The 23649-nt window shown below is 35.9% G+C and overlaps 1 protein-coding gene across 1 annotated transcript in view; it reads right to left on the reverse strand.

Moving 5' to 3' along the window:
- Positions 1-23649, reverse strand: part of TMPRSS11A (transmembrane serine protease 11A) — a 48568-nt gene that overhangs the window by 23812 nt on the left and 1107 nt on the right. The window contains exons 2-3 of the mRNA XM_032259277.1: positions 13038-13159; positions 11078-11196 (exon numbers count right to left, since the gene is read on the reverse strand). Coding sequence (XP_032115168.1) covers positions 11078-11196; positions 13038-13159 — 241 coding nt within the window. The remainder of the gene's footprint in view (positions 1-11077; positions 11197-13037; positions 13160-23649) is intronic.

Below are 23649 nucleotides of genomic sequence, written 5' to 3' on the forward strand. Positions count from 1 at the left end.
GTGGAAAATCAGAGAAAAGATGAACATAAGCTTTATTGCTGAATGGGTCTTATATATAAAGTAGTTTTCTAAAGACCCTGAAATACTTTCCCTGACAGATGATGGCTTACATCATTAGAAAAATTATTTCTGCCAACATTCTGGCATTCCAAGTTCCCAGAAGATTCAGAGGAACTTATATTTTTAAAGCTGTGTGCCAGCTTGTTATAGATCTATTATTATCTATACATCCTAATAGAGTTAGCAATTTGTAAATCTATCCTACCTCCCTCTTTAGGGCATTTGTAGAATTTTGTAGTTGGAGGTAGTCTCCTAGCATTGAACAAAAGACCCTGTTCCAGGGCAGGATCTCTTTCTGCTTGATGATTTTGAAATGCTGTAAATTACACTGCGATTAATTTCTAAGAGGGCAATTGAAGGTTAGTTGGGTGTTTAATAGAAGAGTTAGGGAGAGGCTGTCAACTCAAACAAACAGACTCGCCCAGCCGTTCAGCTCTCATTCCTGAATTAACTCTGTTTATACATGTTGCCTGCTTTTCTCTGCAGATGCTTCCTGACCGGCTCCCCTTACAGCAATCTATGTATTCACTTAGGGAGTGTTTTGTGGCTAACACTACAAACCTCAGATTGATATGCCACCGATGACTGGTATATAGAATATAAATAATATATAAAAGCTGTTTTTCCCCAACACAACACCAGGTGAACTGCTTAGAATGAAAAAAACCAAAACCATGCTGTGAAAAAACTAGATGTTTTTGCTTTTTCCTAATTAAAATAAGAGTAACATGCAAAGGATATTATATAAGAGGGCTTTTTAAAAGACACTTTTAGCAGTAAATAAAGCTTCACTGAAGTTTTATTGCTACAAGGATTGAACTCAAGGTAAAAACAGAAAATGGGAGCCTTTGAGCCTCTGTTCATAATGTTGGACATTCAAGGACTCTCCCTCTGTGACCAACCGCGAGCCCAGTCCTTCTTCAACACCACCAGTACTTTCAGGCAAGTCCCTCATTTTCCTGCATATTTGCCCCTCTCAGGCTGTTTCTTTGGTCTGTGGCACCCTTCTCATACTGTGTTCCTGAATCACAAGAATCCTTCAAGGCCAATCTCAGATAATACCTTCTTTGGGGATATTCTTTAATCTCAAACTAATCTATCTTCCTTCTGTCTCAATTTTTCTTATCCCTCTTACACCTTCTGTTCTTTAATGTAGTTATTTACACAAATATAGTGTCTCTTTTATTAAATGGCAAACTCTTTATGCGTAGAGATGGTGACTTATCTTTTAATACGCTATAAAATCTAGCAAAGTGCTTTGCATACCGTTGGTATGCAGTATTTGTTGAATAAACCAATGAATAAAAAGGTGAGAATTTGTTTATCAGAAAGTTTCACATTTACCAGGAAAATTTTACAAGACTTTTTAAAGTGCTTGCATTACATCAGGTTGAGATCAATCCTCCTAGAGAAGAAAGATCAATTGCACATGAGTTATTGGAAGGAATTTTTTTTCCTGTTTGTGAACATTTTCAGGTAATTGGTTATTTGTGAAAAGCTCCTCCTTGGTAAGTCTATGATAATTATAATAGTAGGAATCACTGTTGTCTGCCATATATGCACCAAGCACAGATGTCATTGTGTTTGAACTCAATTGCTTTCAAATCAACCCTCTAAGGTGAGTACTATGATCATCCACATTTCATAGAAGAGGAAGTGACTTTCCCAAGTTGACACAGCAGTGAGCCACAGAGCTCACTGAAACCAGAGCCATGTTAATGTCTTCACAGTGCCTACCTCAAGATGAGCATGCAGGTAGGTTCTCACTAAGGCCTCCTATCCACTGATGGGCAGCAAGCAGTTTGTAAGCAGATCAGAAACTGTTGCACCCCTTTCTAAAGGCAGCCTGTTTTCTTTGCTCTCCAAAAATAAGAACCATAATCTTGGTAGTTTTTATTGCAATCCCTTAATATTCTTATCATGTCTATATAAAACTCGAGGATTATTTTGATTCAAGAAGTCAGCTGTGAACCATTCTCTCAAGCCTGGATAGACCTTAGTCAACCTGAGTACTGAGTGATGCTCATAGAATTTTGAGGCTTGTTGGCCTTCTTGGGGTCAGGTTTAACTGCAACATAACTTTAAGTGCTGTGTCTATTGGTGAAAACAGTTGGATCCATTGTCATACAAGGTGTATGGGCGTGGAGGGTGACATGAGACTGTGACTTTCCGATCACTCTAAACAAAGATGTAATCAGATCATCAAATGGGATGTGGTATTTTGTGATGTCATCAGTCATTTCTTTGATTGCACTGGTCCTTCTTTAGTGTTTCTTTGTGGAATGTCAGAAGGAAATGTACAGACAACAGTGACTAATCACATGTAATAAGTAGCACTACGTTAGATATCTGTATTCCAAATTTGTTTATATTTCTGATATTAAGAGGCAAAATATTTATAGAATTTAAAAGTTTGCAATTAAAGATTTTAAAGAATAAAGTATGAATTTTCAGTGTACCACCAAAGCCTAGATCTTTGAATTGCTTTTTTAAAGGAGGAAAATATCTAATTTTGATCTATTTAAAGTTGTACTAAAGATATTTAAAACCAGAATACCCAAAACAAGGGAAGGTCATTATTTAGAAGATTCATGTCTTCTCCAGGTTTGTTGTCTTCTAAATCTCTAAATTTGATTAGTTTATGAGAGAGAGAGAGAGAGAGAAAGTGAAAGAGAGAGAGAGAGAGAGAGAGAGAAAGAATCATTTTTCTTAGACTTTTATAGTGCCTAACATCATGCTGTATTTGCTAAATGATGAATGATAAACTAAATAAATTCTCCTGTGAAGACTATGCTATACTTACAACTTTATCAGGAAATTTAGAAATAGTCCATACTGCTGCTTTTCTCAAAAGCCTTCCTGCAAAAAGCATACCCCTCGACATCTTTCCTCCAACTATAAATTGCTCACACTAGATATACATACGATATGCCAACTTCCCTCTTCTCTACTACAGTTCCTTCTACCTTTGCCTTCCTCACCAAAAACTGGTACAGGGAAATGAGAATGAGAATACTCTATAATAAGTATACCCAATGTATCTATTAAGAAAACATGAACTAGTACAGCATAGAAGATTTATAATCTTTATGGATTTAAAAAATTTTATGGGAGAAGAACTGATTTAGGTTTTAATTATTTTGTCTTCTATCTTAGCTGAGCCCCTTCCTGACAGTAGAACAATTTAGTGGAAAGAACACATGTGTGGAGTTACCTAGCTGACTTCAAGTTTTCCCTCCATCATTTGCCAGCTATGGGCCTTAACTTTAGAGGCTTGGTTCTCTTACCTGTAAAGAGGAGACATAGTGCCTTCCTTGTGGTGTTACATTTAGATTAGATATGAAATATAAAATGATTAGTTTTTTCTTTGAGGATTCAAATTAAAGATCCTGAAGGTAGGGGTTATGATACACATTTTCCTCTTTTAGACTTGCTGTATCTTCAATGACAGAATGAGCGTAAGTCTGAGCTTTCAAATAACAACTCAGTCATGTTCTAGATCAAAATTTTTAAGTCTGAACATGAAGTTTCTTGCTAGCCTCTGCTTATTTCTTTTCTTAAAGATTCCAATTCCAATCTCTCTTTCTAGATATAGCCAGACTCCAAGCATTTTAGAAATAGAAATAAAATTCTAAGCCCCCCATTAGACTGAATAGGTCCCCTCTTCACCAAGGGGACCTCAGATAAACCTTAAAAACTGAGTTCCTAGCCGTGATGGAATGGGAGGTTGGACACACTTCAGTATATCTCTTCCTTATTAGTTTTTAACCAGAATTCTTTCCTAAGAAGTAAGCAGAGTCCAGCTTTAGAAAACAAGAAACAGATGACTGATTTATCACCTTTAGCCAACCAGTCAATCATCCAAGGCTGCCACTGGACTTTACCACAGTCTTTGCAGTTTCAACATAACAACCCACCAGTTTCACCATGGATCCTTTCCTAAATACTAGCTAACATCTCCAGACTATTTTTAAAAATAACTCAACTTTTATTTTAGATTTGGGGGTACATATGCAAGTTTGTTACATGGTTGTATGTGTGATACTGTTTTGGGGTATGAATAAACCTGTTACCTAGGTAGTGAGCATAGTACCCAATAGATAGCTTATCAGTCTTTGCACCACTACCGTTTTCCCCTTCTAGTATTCCCTAGTATCTGTTGGTCCCGTATTTGTCCAAGTGTACCCAAGGCTTTGCTCTTACTCATAAGTGAGAACATGTGATATTTGGTTTTTTTGTTCCTGTGTTAACTCAGTTAGGGTAATGGCCTCCAGCTCCACCCATGTTGTTGCAAAGTACATGATTTCATTCCTTTTTATGGTTTCATAGTGTTTCATTATATTAATATGTATATATATGTACCACAATTTCTTTGTCCAATCCACCATTGATGGGCATCTAGGTTGATTCCATATCTTTGCTATTGTGAATACTGCTATAATTAACTTAAGAGTGCAGTTGTCTTTTTGGGAGAAAAGTTTATACTTCTTTGGGTATATACCCAGTAAGAGGATTGCTGGATTGAATAGTAGTTCTATTTTAAGTACTTTGAGAAGTCTTCAAACTGCCTTCGTCAGTGGCCTAACCAATTCATATTTCCAACAGTATTTAAGCATTCTCTTTCCTCCACAGTCTCATCAGGATCTATTATTTTTTGACTCTTTAATAAGAGCCATTCTAACTGGTATGAGACAGTATCTCATTGTAGTTTTGATTTGCATTGCTCTGATATTTAGTCAAGTTGAGCTTTTGTTCATATGTTTGTTGACTGCTTTGTATGTCTTCTTTTGAGAATTGTCTTTTCATGCCCTTTGCCTACTTTTTAATGGGGTTATTTGGTTTCTTTTGCTAGTCAAGTTGTTTAAGTTCTTTACAGATTCTGGACATTAGACCTTTTTAAGATGCATAGTTTGCAAATATTTTCTCCTATTCTGTAGGTTGTTTGTCTACTCTGTTGATAGTTTCTTTTACTGTGCAGGAGTTATTTAGTTTAATTAGGTTCAACTTGTCAATTTTTGTTTTTATTGCAATTGCTTTTGAGGACTTAGTCATACATTCTGTGCCAAGGCTGATGTCTACAATAGTGCTTCCTATGTTTTCTTCTAATATTCTTATATGAATTGTTTGTGGTCTTACATTTAAATCTTTAATCCATCTTGAATTAGTTTTTGTATACAGTGATAGGTAGGGGTCTAGTTTCATTCTTCTGCATCTGACTAGCCAGCTATTCCAGCACCATTTATTGAATAGAAAGTCCTCTCTCCATTGCTTTTTTTTTTTCACTTTATCAAAGATCAAATGGCTGTAGATATGTGGATTTATTTCTGGGTTCTCTATTCTGTTCCATTGGTTTATATATCCGTTTTTGTACCATTACCATTCTGTTTTGATTACTGTAGCCTTATTGTTTGAAGTCAGGTAATGTGATGCCTCTGGCTCTGTTCTCTTTGCTTAGGAGTGCCTTGGCTATTGAGGCTTTTTTTGGTTCTGTATGAAGTTTAGAAAAGCTTTTTCTAATTCTGTGTGGAAAATTATGTTGGTAGTTTGATAGGAATAGCATTGAATCTGTAGATTGCTCTGGGCAGTAGGGCCATTTTAACAATATTTATTCTTCGAATCCATGCGCATGGAATATTTTTCCACTCATTTGTGTCATCTCTGATTTCTTTCAACAGCGTTTTGTAATTCTCGTAATAGAAATCTTTTACCTCCTTTATTAGATGTACTCCTAGGTACTTCATTTTTGTGTGTGCAGCTATTGTAAATGGGATTGTGTTCTTGAGTTTGGACATTATTGTTTAGAAATGCTACTGAATTTTGTACATTAATTTTGTACAAAATTTTACTGAAACTTTACTGAAGTTGCTTATCAGTTCTGGAAGACTTTTGTGAAGTCTTTGGGGTTTTCTTGGCATAGGATTATATTGTCAGTGAAAACAGACAATTTGGCTTCCTCTTTTCCTATCTGTATGCCTTTTACTTCTTTCTCCTGCCTGATAGCTCTTTCTAGGACTACTCATACTATGTTGAATAGGAGTGGTGAGAGTGAACATTCCTGTCTTGTTCCTGTTCTTAAGAAGAGTGCCTCCAGCTTTTGCTTATTCAGTGTGATGTTGGCTGTGGGTTTGTCAGAGATGGCTCTGATTATTTTGAAGTATGTTTCTTCAATGCCTAATCTGTTAAGAATTTTTATTATGAAGGAATGTTTAATTTTATCAAAACTTTTCTACATCTATTGAGATGATTGTATGATTTTAATTTTTAAATATTTTTGAAATGGATTTTCGCTCTGTTGCCCAGGCTGGAGTACAATGACACAATCTGGGCTCACTGCAAGCTCCATCTCCTGGGTTCAAGCGATTCTCCTGCCTCAGCCTTTTGGGTTTCACCATGTCAGCCAGGCTGGTCTCAAATTTGTGACCTCATGTAGTTTGCTCACCTCAGCCTCCCAAAGTGCTGGGATTACATGTGTGAGCCACCACGCCTAGCCAATTGTATGGTTTTTGTTTTAAATTTGGTTTATGTGGTTAATCAAATTTATTGATTTACATATGTTGAACCAATCTTGCATCCCAGAAATAAAGCCTACTTGATTTTGACAAATTAACTTTTTGTTGTGCTGCTGGATTTGGTTTGCTTGTATTTTCTTGAGGATTTTTATATCTATGTTCATCAGGGATATTGGCCTATAATTTTCTTTTTTCATTGTGTCTTTGTCAGGTTTGGATATTAGGATAATGCTGACTTCATAGAATGATTTAGGAAGAAGTTTCTTCTCCTTCAATTTTTTGGAATAGTTTCATTAGAATTGGTCTTAGCTATTCCTTGTATTTCTGGTAGAATCTGGCTATAAATCCATCTAGTTTTGGCCTTTTTTTTTTCTATTGTTTGGTAGGTTTCTTTAAAATTACTGATTTAAATATGAAACTCAATGTTGGTCTGTTCAGGATTTCAATTTCTTCCTGATTCAATCTTGAAAGGTTGTGTTTTTCCAGGAATTTACCCATTTCCTCTAGATTTTCTAGTTTATCTGCATAGAGGCATTCATAATAGTCTCAGAGAATCTTTTGTATTTCTGTAGGATTGGTTGTAGTGTTACTTCTGTCATTTCTGATTGTGCTTATTGTATCTTCTCTCTCTTTATAAAATTTTGTTAATCTAGCTAGCAGTCCAAACTGGTTTTAGCTGACTCACAGAGGATGCATAGTAAGGGTTTTGTGCCCTCTGCTTCACCTTTTAACATCAAATGGCTGAAAACTCCACCCTTGGAGCATGCTAACACCACCATTTTTTGAACATGCAACACATGAAGAAGCATGAAACTCAGTTGCACAAAGCCATGTTTCTCCTTTCATAAATATTCATGACTACCCCTAGAACTTAATGAACATGTATACTTAGCTAACTAATTCAGCATAAATTCCTGTCTTATCTTTCCCTCCTTGAAAGTGCATATTCTCAGCTTCTGCTGGTCGTTATGCTTCTCAGCCTGAAAGATGGCCAGCTTGCAGCCTGCAGTAATCAGACAGCAGTAATGTCTGATTAATGGACTCTTCTCTGAAGGATGATGTGAGAGAAGAGATATGTCTGCTCTACTATCTCAGGGAACAGGGATAGATTATAGCAGTATATGAATATGAACTCATTTTACTTTTGCATCTCCATTTGCTTCAAATCAGTAAACCCCAATATGAGGAAGAAGATGAACTGCAACCTGTCTTCCTTGGTTGTCTAATTAGCACCCACATAGGACAGGCAGAAGAATCTGTTCTATTCATTAGGATTTAGCAACAATAAACAGGAGTGGCTCAGGATGTTGCATAAAGTCTTCCTGTAATTCTTTTGAAGCTAATTTGGTGGGGGATGGGAGGAGAAAAACACCTGTCTTATTTAAACAGAGGTAAAATAACATAAAGCCTTTTCTGACCATGGGAACTCTTGTGGGGTTTTGAAGTTTTTCTGCACTTATTGTTCTCAACATATAATTTAGCTCTTAATTATATCATGTCATGTTATTCAATTCCATGTGTGTTACTCACATCTCTCCAAAAAGATTGGAAGCAATTTGAGGAGACAGATCATGTTTTCTCTATTGCAAGACCCAGGTGCCAAGAAATGCATGCAATGAACTCAATAATCATACTATATATTAGGAGTAGCCAAGATATTTTAACTAGTTATATTAAAAAACTGGCTCACTATATGAATTATAAAAACTGAATCTACCTAACATCACATCCAAAGGTGGACTCCACATGTATTAAAGACCTAATGTAAAAGGTAAAACTATAGAGTTAATAAAAAAATAGTAAAATATTTTTATATCTTAGAAGGGAAGGACTTTTTAAAGAAAAGCATCAGAATATAATCATAGACAAAACAATGATAAAAATGGTTACTTCCAAGCTATAGATTTCTGTTTCATAAAGGACAACATGGTCAATATTAGTAGAAGACAGAATGGATAAGTGTAGTGTCTACAACAAACACACTATTAATATCTAGAAAATATAAAGAACTTCTGCAAAGCAATACAAATGAGGCAAAAAAGCAAGTGTAACAGAAAAACAGGCAAAGAATATGTATAGTCAATTTATAGAAATGAAAGTCCAAAAGGTTAATAATTATATGTAACAATACACAAACTCATTAACAACTAGAAACATTCAAATTAAATTACAAAAACCATACTACTTTATACCTATTAGGGTGGCAAAAATTAGAAAGCCAAACAATACCAAGTGCTGTGGACTGAATGTTTGTGTTCCCTTGAAATTTATATTTTGAGATCCTAGCTCCCAAAGTGATGATAGTAGGAGATGGGGCCTTTGGAGGGTAGTTAGGTCATGAGGGTGGAGTTCTCATGAAAGTTATTAGCGTCCTTACAAAAGAAAGTTCTCGTATGACTTCTGCCATGAGGGACACAGCAAGGTGGTGTTCCCTGAATCAGAAGCAGTCCCTCACCAGACATTTGCTAGAGTCTTGATCATCTTGATTTTGGAAACTTCAGCCTCTACAACTATGAGAAATCAGTGTTTGTTGTTTAAGATACCCAGCCTATGGTATTTTTTGTTTGTAGTCACTTAAACATACTAAGACACTAAGTTTTGGTAAGATGTGGGGACATAAAAATGCTCATGCATTGTAGGTGAGAGTGCACACTGATTCAGCCATTTTGAAGAGCAAACCTGCACCAATTAGTCAAATTAAGTATAAGTAATTCAATGACCTAGTAATTCTGCTTCCAGAAGTACTTGCATAGATCTATAAGGGGATAAGTAGGAGTCTGTTTAGTGTGGCATTTCTTGGCATGACAAGCAGGTAAACTATTCTGGATACACACTATGAATTAGCAGCTAACAGCAATAAATTAAAGGTATATTTAATAACATAGATATTTTTAAAAATTTTCAGTAAAAAGAGATGAAACAAAAGTGATTTATAACACAAAATATAAGTTAAAAGCATGTGCATACAAAACAACAAAACATATTTTTGTAAGAATGAATACAAGCAAAAGAATACCACATGAAACATAAAATGGTTGCCTGCAAAGGGGAGGCCAAGAGCTTATGCTATAGGGTTAAAGGAGGATAAATAAATAATGACAACCAGAGAAGGGCCTTGCGGGTACCCATGATGATATGTTCTTAATTAACTTAGCCCTAGTCTTTGAAGGAACATATGCTTAACTAATGATACTTAAAAGTCCACTTTTAAATACAGTTTCTGTTCAACGTACACCTCCACATTTCTCTCACTTCCTTTAAGACCTATTGCATTCCTGTTGATTTACTTCAGTAAAGACAGAATTTCTTAGTTAACTTACAACAACAGTAACAGTAACAACAGTAGTGTTGGCTATAAAACATAAATAAAGCATATTTCAAATTTTCCGATTAAACTATAACATTTTCCATCTTTCAAAGAATGTGTTTATCTTTTTAACTAAGGCAAGTTAAGAGTTTTCTTTTTTTGCGTTGAGGACTTTATGTGGAGTCACTTAGGAGTAGAGGAATAGAGGAGATATTTGGGTGTATAGGTGCAGGCTCCAAGTTCATTCTAGCGTAACTCAAGAATTGACTGCAAATGCTTTTTTATAAGATGCTCTGCATGTGAAAGAATGAAGAATCTATAGCAATCTGTAGACATTAATTATTGGTTGGGAAAGATGAGACCATAAAATTTAAAAATTGTTAACTGAAAATAGAGATTATAAACTCTATGATATTATTGTAAATATGATGCCATTAAATTTACTGTGGACAAGGAGCAAGTGGTGACATGAAAAAATGACAAATGATTTGAGAAAGAAAATGTCTTAAAAACGGTTCTTTGACTAAAACCAATATATTTGTCAATTCTTTCTTTTTAAAAGAAATCTCTGCTTCTGTGCTTCCTAATTAGAAAAATATTTGAACATAGTTTTTGAGTGAGAAGTTCATGGGCATCCTGAGTGGAATGATTACACAACTGAGTGTGCTTTTTTCTTTTGGGGGGCAGTCTTTAGCTTTAATAAAATTATTAGCATTTGACTTGATTATTACACAACAAGTCTGAATTTTTGTCTTTATCAATATATTTGCAAGACAAAATGAATATAAATTCTGAAAATACTCAAAATCTTAAAATGTGGTCTTACAAAAAAGTATGGGGTCATATAAAAACTAGTTTTGGTATGATTAGGGTTTTCTATTGGGGAAACATTGTGGTAGAATTGGGGAGGAAATGGGCTAGGATATCTTGGCCTCAGTTCTCTCACCTTTAAATAAGGTGGTTGAGTTAGAAAGAGTGGCTTATCAGAATCACCCATTTGTTAGGCAGATTCCCTTACTCCCCTCTTGTCACCTACCCATCTATTCAGACTCTGATTAAGCAGTTCTGGGATGGGGCCTAGCAATCTGCAAGATGATTCTAATGTGGGTGGTCTGAAAATCTTGATTTTAGAAATGGAGAAATGATCCACCGAATCCCTTCCACTTGCATTATTTTATGATAAAAAGTTTAGCTGACTCACCAAATTTTCGGTCGTCTCTCGTAAGTCCTTAGGTTGGTATGTGTTGCTTTGTCCAAAATTGTTATTGATTTGTGGAACTAAAATTTTAAAGGAGCCACGATAGTACTCCATTTTTTGGTCTGCAATGGAAATGAAGAATAGGAAACTAAATGGTTTGGACAAAGATTTCAGAACCCAGCTACAATGGGGCTAATATAAAGTCTTGAATATTTGACTGAATTTCTTTGTTATGGAGTTTTGTTTAAAAAATAATAATGTTTTATATTAATTATAATTGCTGCCATTTACTGAGTTCCTAATATATGCCAGGCACTGTCCTGTGCACTTTTCGTGTATTAGCTCATTTAATCCTCATACCAGCTCTATGAGATCAGTATCACCTTCATTTTGCAGATGAGGAAAGTAAGGCACAGAGGCATTAAGTAACTTTTTCTATAACTAGTAGGTGGCCTATCCAAATTTTAAACCCAGACGGTCTAACTGTAGAGCTTGAACATTTCATTGCTACATTTCCCTTTGCTGAGTTGAAATGTGTACCACCGTACACTCTAGTGAAGTAGAGACAGATAAACGTCCTTGTAAACTTTGATTTGTAACAAGAGAGCCAGGCACACTAAGAAAAACCTGAAAAGAAAGTGTAGAGAAGAGCTGTCTGAGATTGAAGGTGAGACTAGTGTGTAACAGGGATAAATCTGCTAGGAAATGTAAACAAAGAAAGCAGCTGAGAGTCCTGAGGAATTTGGTAATCTGAGGAGTAAGGCCAAGAGAGGGTAAGAAAGCTACAGAGTTAAAGACAAAGAATGGAAAAACACACACACACACACACACACACACACACACACAAAACAACCTAAATCTTTGAGAAACCTGGCTCGGGGAAGAGGCAGTGGGTTTCTAGACTACAAACCAAGGAAAGAAAGAGGGATCTCAATAGCATATGTATTAAGTGGGAAAAATGTGGACCTTGCAATACTTTTTTAGACGTCCTGATTACTTATCCATATAATCCACACTGTTTTCAAACCTTACTCTCATTGTAAAGTGGCTTTTATGCAACCAAATAAACTGATCTGAGAATCTTTTGCCAATGGTATAAACTACAGCTGGGGTTGTCATAAAAGGCCTATTACTATGACCTTAAGCCCTTTAAGGCCCCAAATAGAGTCTTTGCTCCCCCATTGACTCTGTGGAAGTTGACAACAGGTAAGACCATTAAAGTGAGCAGCCTGAGTCATTTGTTTTATCACATACATCCATGTGAGAGTAACATTGTAGAGATTTGTCAAAAAATATAAATGGCTTGTATTCTTCCCAGAAAGAGACTCAATGTAAAAAGAGGATCTTGAAGTGCATTACTTGTGTAATTACAAATACGTTAGTCGATAAAAATACAATCCCTGAATATTGTTTTGGAAAGAGTAATATTTTTTTCTCCAAAAGTAAATGGTAATATCATGTCATACTTATAGGTTTTCAATCATTTTGAAATTTCTTATTTTAGTAGACATGTGCTTTTCTTTTGCCCTAGAAATGTCAGACAGAAAATGATAGTTCATGGGTGAAAGAGCCAATTTTAATAACTAATTTATCATAGCTTTTCATTTTAATATATAAGTAATTACTTGTTTATTATAATTACTAGTAAGTTTCAGACAATGATAATTTTTGATCTTTTTGTGTAAATACTCAAAATAATTCTGGATTGAGAACTCCAAGGAAATTAGAAATCTGTTTACTTTGCTCAAAGCTGTATCCTGAGTATCCAGAAAAGTACTCGCATATAATGAGCATTTAGTGCTTACTTGTTGGTTAGATGACTGAAAAAATTAAAAATACTCTGACTGTGGAAATTTGCAGGTAAGTGTGCAATTTTTTTAGATAAAATTATATTAACATATAAGTAAATAAAGCTTTGCAGAAAAACAAAATCAAATAGAGTGCAATCTTTAATTTTACCTACCAAATACTAGGAAGTGAACCAGGAGACCTATGGTCACCGCCACCACTGTCAGGGATAACACAATGAGAAGGGCAATCATCCATGGCTTCAGATTTCTACTTCGGGTGCCAAATCCTACTGTCCTGCAAAAAGGAAGGACGCATTGGTTACTTTCAGATTGTAATGCTTGCAGGTTTTCCTGCTTTCCTTAGAAAAGTTCAAATTGCTCTAGTCTGCCTTTCCCTGCAAGAAGTCATTTGTCTTTAATTTTGTTCAAGGTCATCTTGGTCTGAGAAGGTGTGTTAAATAAAAAAAAAAAAAAAACCACACACATCAGGATCTGGGAATCCCAGTGTCTCTCCTGGTTTCTATTCTAGAGGCATTTGGTGGCCTCTTTGTGGTGGTCAGGAATAGTTTCTCTTAGTGTCATGGTCCAAGGTGGCACACATGTTTGAAAAAGGACTTTTCCACCTTTCTCCAGCACTTTGTTATCTCTTTTATCTATCTATCCTTTTAGAGTTCACAGAGTGATTTTAAATCTAGTATCTTATTTATTTTTGTCTTTTATTTTTGACTATTATGAAAATGTTCAAACATAAAAAATTAGGAAGAATAGTGTAATGAACACCTATCTCTCTTTCTATATGTATATCATGTTGTTACATCAATTGTTAACACTTTTACTCTATTTGGCTCATTCATTTATTTCTGCTGCTGTACTTTAATGTGAAATAAGACATCATGACTTTTTACCAAATCATTATTATAAACAATTAGGATATATCCAACATAACCATGATACTATTAGCACTCCTGAAAAGTTTAATGATATTTCGGCCATATCATCAAAACCTAGTCCATCTTCAAATTCCCTCCATTAGTTTCATTATAATTACAAATGGTTTGTAAAAACTAGGAAATAATCGAGGACCATCTAGTACACTTGGTTGTTATGCCTTGTTAATTTCTTTTAATCTAAAAGAATCCTGCCTCTTTTTTGGTTCTTAATGACATTGACTGCTGAAGAGATCAAGCTAATCATACTTTAGAACGTCTTACATTCTGGACTTGTCCGAAAGCTTTCCTGTGGTATTATTTAACTTGTTCTTCTATATCCCTCATTTCCTATAAGTTGGATTACCTTTAGGTTTTGTTTAGATCTGAAGCCTTGATTAGATTTTGGTTGAATTTATTTGGCAAGAATACTTCAAAGGTGGTATTGTGTATTTTATATTGCATCACACCAGCACCTATGATCAGCAACAGTGCTTATCACATTGAATCAAGTATTAGTTTCCATGCATGTTGACTTACAGATAACTTCGCAATGAGCTGCGTTAGTCTTGTTCCTCTTTTTACCACTATGACCCAATAAGGCACCTGATGCAGAGTAGGAATCGTATAAATCTATGAGAGTCAGGCAGGAATGATACCAATATTACGCAGGAAATAACAGAAGATGAGGGATGGGATATCTGTTTTAAGGGCCCAGGCTGTCTAACTCTCACGCTTGTTCTCGAAAACTTGCTATTATAGTGAATTTTATTTATACATTTTAGCAGAGTTTATCTCTTTATGTGTATATATTGGTAGCCTAGATTTTTTTCTTTAGAAACAGGATATTTTTCATATTTTTTTCACAGAATTGGTTGATTTATAAAAAGTTTTTGTTTTGAATATAAAACTATTTTTATATATAAATATCAGGATAAAAGGTAAAACTGTTTGGACATAAAATAGTTAAGAAGATAATAGCTTTGGCATAAGTAATAAAATTAATCAAGCAATGTAGTGGAATTTGAAAGACCTGAATTCTATTGAGTAAATATTGACCATGTGTGCACTGACTGATGAAAAATTATGTAGAGAACTGGCTGTGGAAAGGCAGCAGTTCCTCTGATAGACACGTGCTAACATGCTTGAGTATAACAACAAACAGAAGTCCCATGGAACGTGACATTGTTTAACCTCCTAAATGAATTAAAACATAAATTCATAAGTGACGGAGAACTTAAAGACTGTTTAGTGTAAAACAATCACTTTCCAAATGACAAAAATGAAGTCCAGTGATGATTAAGTAATTTTTCCAGTATAATAGAACTAGTAGTCATCTCAAACTCAGATCTTCTAACTTCTAGGACACAAATTTATTCTCAGTGCCTCTCCATTGATTTCATTCAAATTACTGAAAAAATTTATCATCATTTATATATTAATCTATTCATTCACTCATACATGTTCAATTTGTTTGACTCTTTGTTTTCTCATAGAATCTTATCAATATGTCTCCAAGTCATTTGAAAAGAAAAAAAGACCAAAGGAGAAAAGTTAAAACTCAAGGAAATTTATAAGCTTTAAATCTATTTTCCCATTAGAGCACGGTTGCTCTGAGTAAGATAAATAGAGAAAGCTGATGAAAGAATCACATCTCCCACCACCAAGACACACATAATGTCACACTGCTAGGAACTGAACCATGGGATCAGAGCTGAAGATTGGTTCCATACCCATTGACACACTGATCAAGTGTCATGGAAGTCATATGTTCAAATTCCACAGAAGGAGCTGTGAGCATCAGAGAGAAAATGGTGGCCAACAGACTAGGGTGATAAGTTGTTAGAGGGTTTCTCCTTTTGAGGAAACATTTAGGTAATGAAGCAGATGTACACTGCCAGATTACAAAAGCTGCAGAAACCATAGGTTAAAGCTACAGCTACTAAATCCTATCTGAATATATTTTCAACTTACTGCCCACTTTTATGAATATAAACAAGGAATAAATAAAAGCAAGAATGAATCACCACCAGGTGTGGTGGCTCATGCTTGTAATCCCAGCACTTTGGGAGGCTGAGGTGGGCAGATCACTTGAGGTCAGGAGCTCATGACCCTCCTGACCAATGTGGTGAAAACTTGTTTCTACTAAAAATACAAAAATTAGCTAGGTGTGGTGGTGTACTTCTATAATCCCAGCTACTTGGGAGACTGAGGCACCAGAATTGCTTGAACCAGGAAGGCGGAGGTTGTAGTGAGCTGAGATTGCACCACTGTACTCCAGGCTGGGTGACAGAGCGAGACTCTGTCTCAAAAACAGGAAAAAAATATCATCACCTTTCCGTTATGGAGAAGTCATGTTAGTCATCTGTGGAATATTACTTCAGATTTGAAAAGAAATATACTTGGTAAAGCCTTTTGGAATCTAACCTTATGGATATTAAAGATGCACCATTTTGCTTCCGTATTTTTCTGTGCTTTGCTTGTGCTCATAAAACAAACAGAGGTGTATTAATTTTCTCTTGCTTTGTAACAAATTACCACAAATTTCTCTGCTTAGAGCAACACCTATTTATTAGCTCACAGCTCTGTATGTGGCATGGATGGGTTTCTGCTCAGGATCTCACATGGCTGAAATCAAGGTGGTTGATTGGGGCTCCTTTCTCATCTGAAATTTGTGATCCTCTTCCAAGCTCATTTAGGTTTTAGGCAGAACTCAATTCCTTACAGCTAAACTGAGGTCTCTGTTCTCTTGCTGGCTGTGAATTAGAGGCCTCTCTCAGCTCGCAGATGCTATCCATTACTTCCCACTTGGCCATCTCCATCTTCAAAGCCAGCCGTGGAGAATCTTCCTCACATCAAATCTCTCACACTTTGAATCTCTCTACTGGGAAAGCCCAGACTCTTTAAAAATGTCATCTGATTAGGGTAGGCTCATCAAGGATACTCTACCATCTTCAAATCAATTGATTTGGGACCTTTATTACATCTACAAAATCTCCTCACAGCAGCACCTAGATTAGTGTTTGACTGACAATTGGGAGAAAATTTGTGTACACCGAAGGGTGGGAATCTTGGGGGCCCTCTTAGAATTCTGCCTACTAAAAGTGAAAATACTATGACTTTCAGGAAAATGAAAGGAAAAGAAACTCATAGCCTTCAAAGAAAGCATGTAAGATTTGAATATTCTTTAATATTTGTAGAGGTGGTGAGGGAGAACTATTTGATGAAAAGGGAATTTTATGTTAAGCATAGAATTAAAAATAGCTAAGGGATATTTTACTGAAGTAATAATTTTGGAAATACAAAGTAAACTCTTAAAAATTAAAATGGGAAGAAGGCTAAAATAATCCCTGATTATGACTACTTGGCACTCTGCAGTCTTTGGGGATGTAAAGGTGGCTAAGAAGGAGCCCTGGAGATGCAGAAGAGCCTTGGTGGGCCAAGGCAAAGGCAGGTGCCACCTTTGGAGGTCAGCTGGCCAAACAAGAGATGGGGCAGATCCCTCTGGGACAGAGACACCCAATGGATGTGGGTGCCCTAAGTACAGATGATCCTTACCCACAGTAGCACATTATCCTTACTCAGAGTGGCACAACCTATAATTTCCATGAAATCCAATTAGACCAATTCACATCCATTAGACCTTCATCCAGTTTGATTATTTGGTATTTAGAAGGATGTAGTCATGCCAGGTTTTTTCTAAAGATGTTGTCAATGAAAATATGGTGATAATTTGAATAAGTTTGTGACTTTGCTTTCTGCATTCTTGCAGACTAAAAGACACATTCACTGAAGAATATATAGAGAAGTACAGATTGTTAATGATCAGAGCTGGGATTTGCAGGTTTTTTAGGAACAAAGCTCTAAGCTGGTAATTTCTGTGTATGTGAGCTCAAAGATAACTTGAGTCAAGACAAAAACATTGTAAACCCTTTACTTCACAAGGATCTTACTTTTCCTAGAAAAGCAGGCAGCTTATTTGGCCACTCCAAGATCAACCACATTTTATCTCTTAGCTCCAAGTCTCTTCTTTTTGGGGGACTTTTTTTTTGTAGATACATATTACCAGTGTATAAATGTAGATGCATGTGACTATTACACAAACGCCAATTTACAGATAGGACATTTTTTCACAAGTCTTCATAAAGAAGTACAAAATATACTATCTGATTTTAAAGAAGATTATTGGTCAGCTTTCCAGGCCCAACTACAAGACTACTTAACTCCTAATGCAACTGAACAAAGGTCCTAAGATACTAAATTCCATGGAGCCATTTCACCCAAAAAGCTTTGCTTCGCTTTTCCTAGCTTAGTAGCTATTCCTGAAAGAAAGTTCTTATAGAAGCCAAGCATAACTCTCCTGTTACTAAAGGAAATTGTGTTTCTTTTTCAGGGACTGAACTTAGTTATTTGCTACAAGGAAAGCAACATTTTGTGGTGACTTAATATACTCTGATATGTGGGTATCTATCTGGGTACTCTATGACTCTTTTAGAGTGACCATTTAATATCCAAAATGATAGAATACAGAGCTGCTATTTAGGAAGTGCTGACTTTGTAGGGATTGTTGATCTATTATCCCATTTTATTCTCCAAACACTTTCGTCAGTAGAATTATTTGTCGTCATTTTATATGTGAATAACTTGCTCTGAGAGAGCAATAACTTGCTCAATTCACACAGTCAATATGCAGAGTTACAACCTACTGTGGCTGCTATGACTTAGAAGCCTGTTTTCTCTGTGATGTCAAATTGCCCTAGAGAAAGATTTTTCCCCCCTTCTTCGGAACAGGCTTCCTTTTAACCCAAATGAATAATTTGTGGAACTTCAAGTAGCACAGATGTAAGTGAAAGATTTTATAAAATGAGTGTAGAGGTGGTTTTTCTGATAGGAAGCTCAACCAGTCTTCATTGTGATTATGTTTTGAATTTCATTTTGCTTTCATATCTCCTCCCTTTCCACTGGCTTTAAATTCTCACATACTTTCAAAAAGTTAGAATTCCTTTCCTCCACATCCCCACAGAGGTTCCCAAAATGGTGGCCAAGGTAATGTCATCAGAAGGAGGCCTGTGAGGTTGGTGTGTATGAAAAAATTAGTGACTGTATTTGGGTTTGTTTGTAAACTTCAAAGGCTTTTATTTAATTTGACACTTCTTTCTGTGCTTCCAAATATTCTCTATATGTTTCAATTCTTGATATGTTATGCGTACACATATCTTCTTCTCCCTAAGTGTGCAGGATCTTGAAGATGGTAAATAAATCATATGCATCATTGGGGCATTTCTCAAACAGTGTTTCCGAGTAGTGGGGAAAAGAGAGTTTTCACATATTCAAACAGGCTTGGAAAAAATGGTTTAAATCAGCAGCCCCAGCTTTTTGGCACCAGGGACTGGTTTTGTGAAAAGACAAGTTTTTCATGGACAGGGGTAGGAGAGATGGTTTGGGAATCTGTTCTATCTCAGATCATCAGGCATTAGATTTGCATAAGGTGCATGTAACCTAGGTCCCACGCATGCACAGTTTACAATAGGGTTCATGATTCTACGGGACGCTAATGCCTCTGCTGATCTAACAGGAGGCAGAGCTTGGGTAGTAATGCTCACTTTCCCACTGCTCACCTCCCACTGTGCTGCCTAGCTCTTAACCCGCCATGGACCAGTACAGGTCTGCAGCCCTGGACGTGGGGACCCCTGGTTTAAATAAAGTTAAATGGAATCCTCACTTCTGGAAGTCTTAGTGTCTTGCATGTTTTCAAGTGAGATTGAAGATGAGCAGCTTTTCTTAGTTTTTTTAAATGTCTGATAACTAATATAACCCCAGGGCCTAATACATCACCTAGCTCTTACATACTTGAAAATTGTTTATTGAATTAGACTGAAATAAAAGGTTTTCAAATATACTTTTTACTCACATCTCTACTGTGATGGTGGTAAAAAGTATTTCTTTCTGCTCCACAGAAGGTTTGAAAACATGGCTCTCAATGTATTCTCATGGGATACCTCATGGTCAGATAGGTCAACAGAAGAGGAAAGAGTAAAGAAAACATTTTCTGTTCCTCTACACCTACCTCCCAGATAGGAGTGGGGGTGAGGTGGAGCAAAGACGGAGTTGCAACATTGAATAAAATACCACTGTGAATCCAGACCAAATGTAATTCCATGTGTAAAATGATGAAGAGATTCAGGCTGAGCTGAGTTCAAGGAACTCAGGGAAGGAAAGTTAGGGACCGAGGAAAGAAAATACTTCATTTCCTCACCTATCTAGAAAAACGCCTTCATCCTGGTCCCAGGGACATAAATTGGGCAAGCTAACCAAAACAAAACAGAAAAAGGGAAAAATTAAATGATAACTGAGAAGAATAAGCCTGAAGGGGATTGAGAGAACCGTTCCTGGGTTCCCCATGGATGTCCTTCATCTCCATCGAGGGGTACTTCAATCCCCTGCTACTTCAGAACAAGCACACAAATACTCACTGTTGATCACATTTAAATTAATGCGACTTGAATGAGCTGACTTCTAATTGGGAGTGGTATAGCATTAACAATAAGAGCCACTATCTGGAGCCAGACTGCTTGAGTTCAAATCCTAGCTGGCCACTTGCTAGTTTTTCAATGTGAGACAAAGAATTTGGCCCTTTTGTGTGTTAGCTCTTCCATTTGTAAAATGCGAATAAAATTACCTATCAAAAGATTTGCATGAAGAGTAAATGCATGAATACATATTAAATGTACCCTACATAGAGTAAATAATATATAAATGTGAGATGTTATCATTCTTTTTATTGTTATTATTATTACATACCTGATAGAAACTAGTCATGCTGAGAAAAATGAGCATTTTAGTGTGAGGATATATTTTGTATGTAATTTTGATAACAGTAGCATTTTGGATTTTAAGATCATCTTGGAGTTGCCCCACAGGAGAAAGTTTAGATAGGTTGGGTAACAGGAAGTACCAGAATGTTTATAATGCAACATTAGGCAACAAAAAGTGTACTCCAGTGTGGCCTAGAATGACATAATAAAAGGAAGATGCTGTTTAATTGGTACAATATTAAAAAGGAAATAAGGGATTGAATCACAAAATAAAACTTATTACAGAATGTTCTACTTTTCTAGAAAAGGTAGGTAGTGCTTAACATTACGCAGTGTGTGTTTGTGCACATACATGTGTGTGGAGGTACACTTAGCTTTAACATGTTTTGGCACTAGGTACAGTATCACCTACTAAGGCTTGTAAGCTATGTATCAGGTTGGAGGTTAAGGCTCATGCTGGAATGATATGCCTGTGGGCAAAAGGAATTGTTTGTATTCAAATGCCTGTGTCAGAGTCCTGACCAATATAAATATGCCTTAACAAACTACTTCTAAGAATTATCAGCCATTACAATATTTATGATTTCATCATTGTCCTTTCTTTTGTCTATCTCAGGATTCATTCAACTGTTCATCCATCCATCCACCCATCAACCCGTTTTTGTTTCCCACAATGCTTTAATGGGCCTCTACTATACTTTAGGCTTCATGTTGGGTTAGGGAGGCAGGGATGAATAAGACATGGTTTCTCTGTCCTCATGCAAATTATGGTACAATCTTTAGTACTTTTGCTCAAGCTGTGTTATGACATTGAAAATCATGAAACATTGTAAACTTATTTTATGTAAATATTTAAAGTAACACAAATAAATTTCCATTAAGTTAACAAAAATGAGAATTTAAGATTTTTTTCTTGAAAAAGAGAGACCTTCTATAGGCATCTTGCTATTGCAGATATGGAACTACCTTTTAGAGTCAGCAAACTTTGGTGTCAGTCCTTGCTTATGACTCTAATGTGTATCTTGAGAAGTTTATAAAACCTCTCTGAATTTCAGTTTTCTCACATGTAAATTGATGATAATAAATACTGCCTAGAGACGTAAAGGTGTGAAGTGAGTAAATGAAGGACTCCAGCACAAGTCCTATTCTGGGTCAGAGTTGTCATATAGGTGATCTCATGTAATTGTTGCTTTAGCTTGATGTGGTAGGCTTTATTATTACCATTTTACTAGTGAGGAAACTTGGGTTCAGAGAGGAAAAGCAACACAAGTCAGAGAGCTAAGGTAAGGGAAGGACTTATCTGTCTGACTTCAAAGCTATCTGTTTTGTTTGTAACCAGATCACCTTGATAATGACATAAAAGCCTTTAATATTGTGTATTGAGATGTTGCTTATATTACTTTCATATCTCCAGTGAGTAAATTTCTTGTCATTGCCAGAGATATTTCAGAAATATATCTATGAAACTGTTGGGAATAGGAAGATATGGATAGCTTCAGTTTAATGTCTAGTAATTCTGTGATCTGGGAAACCTTTTTGTGCCTGTAAAATAGGGCAAGCATATGACCTAACTCATATGAAGATTATAAGGAATAAATGAGATAATGTGCACAAATTATTCAAATTTAATAAGTGTATAATGAATGGTAGCTGTTGAATCATCACCCACTGTGGAATCATATGCTTATCTGATCATAAATTCTTACAATCTAAGCTTAATTGGTATCAATTAAATTAAATCAATTAATTTAATTGATAATTAAAATTATCAATATTTAATTGATAATTTATAACAAGTTTAATAAGTAACTAACATGGAGATTTTCTATTTTTGTTTTAATTCTGAAGGTATAATTTTAGAATATATTAGGAAATGCTCATGGTAAATTGAAAGTTGATTGAAACAATCATCTGAAGTGAAATTAAAATATAAAACATGAAAGCTTACAAAGGACCTGCCCAGGACTATCTTTTTCTCTAAATGTGATGAGGAAGAAGAGAATTCTGATTTTTTGCATTTATTAAACAGTACTGAAAATAAAGAGCTATGGAAAAAGAGAGATGCCAGACCTCTGGGAACAGGATACGAATCTCACCCAAAGAAGTCATTTGGTATTTCAGTCTTTCATAAGAGAGATAATTGAGGTGTCCAAGTGAGCGAATCACTCAATTAACAAAGTATAGGAAAAAGTAGGTATATGGCTATTTCTAAAGGAAAATTCAAACAGAGACTCACATCGAAACAGAAAAAATCCCTGCATCGCTGCAATACAGAGAAGAAGGTAACAAAACCCATAGAGAAGAGTTCCAAGGTTCATGACAGCAGAAAGAGCAAAGATACAAATTGAATCTATTTGACAAGGCCTCCACATTGTGTTTCTTGCTAATGGAGAAGTAAGAATGGCGAGCATGACTGTAGGACATATTGTGGAATGAGTGTAGGTGAAACACAGGGTATTGTAGTAATTAAGCATCTGCTTTACCTCAATTCTTAAACCTGCTTGTTGGTGTGACCTCACACCTCCTGCAAATCCTCCAAATCCTAAACTAATATTGCATGAATCTGTCTTTAAAAAACCATAACCATTCAATGTTTCCTACTGTTTCCTTTCTCCTTCCTTCCTTTGCTCCTTCCTTCCACCCTCCCTCTCTCTTTCTCTCTCTCTTTTTCTTTCATTCTTTCTCTTCCTAACTTTCTTTCTTTTTTATCTTTTTCATTTTTTTATTTCCATTATCAAATCAGTGATATTACTACCCTCCTTCCTTCCTTCTTTCTTTTCCTTCCTTCCTTCCCTTCTTTCTTTCTTTTCCTTCCTTCCTTCCCTTCTTTCTTTCTTTTCCTTCCTTCCTTCCCTTCTTTCTTTCTTTTCCTTCCTTCCTTCCCTTCTTTCTTTCCCTCTCTCCATCCCTCCCTTCCTTTCTCTCTCTCTCTCTCTTTTTTTCTCTCACTTTGTTGCCCAGGCTGAAAGGCAGTGATGTGATCTCAGCTCACTGCAGCCTCGAACTCTCGGGTTCAAGCTATTTTCTTGCCTCCACCTCCCAAG

Source organism: Sapajus apella, unplaced genomic scaffold (genome assembly GCF_009761245.1).
Source record: "Sapajus apella isolate SASKATOON/1434 unplaced genomic scaffold, GSC_monkey_1.0 scaffold108, whole genome shotgun sequence".
NCBI lineage: Eukaryota > Metazoa > Chordata > Mammalia > Primates > Cebidae > Sapajus > Sapajus apella.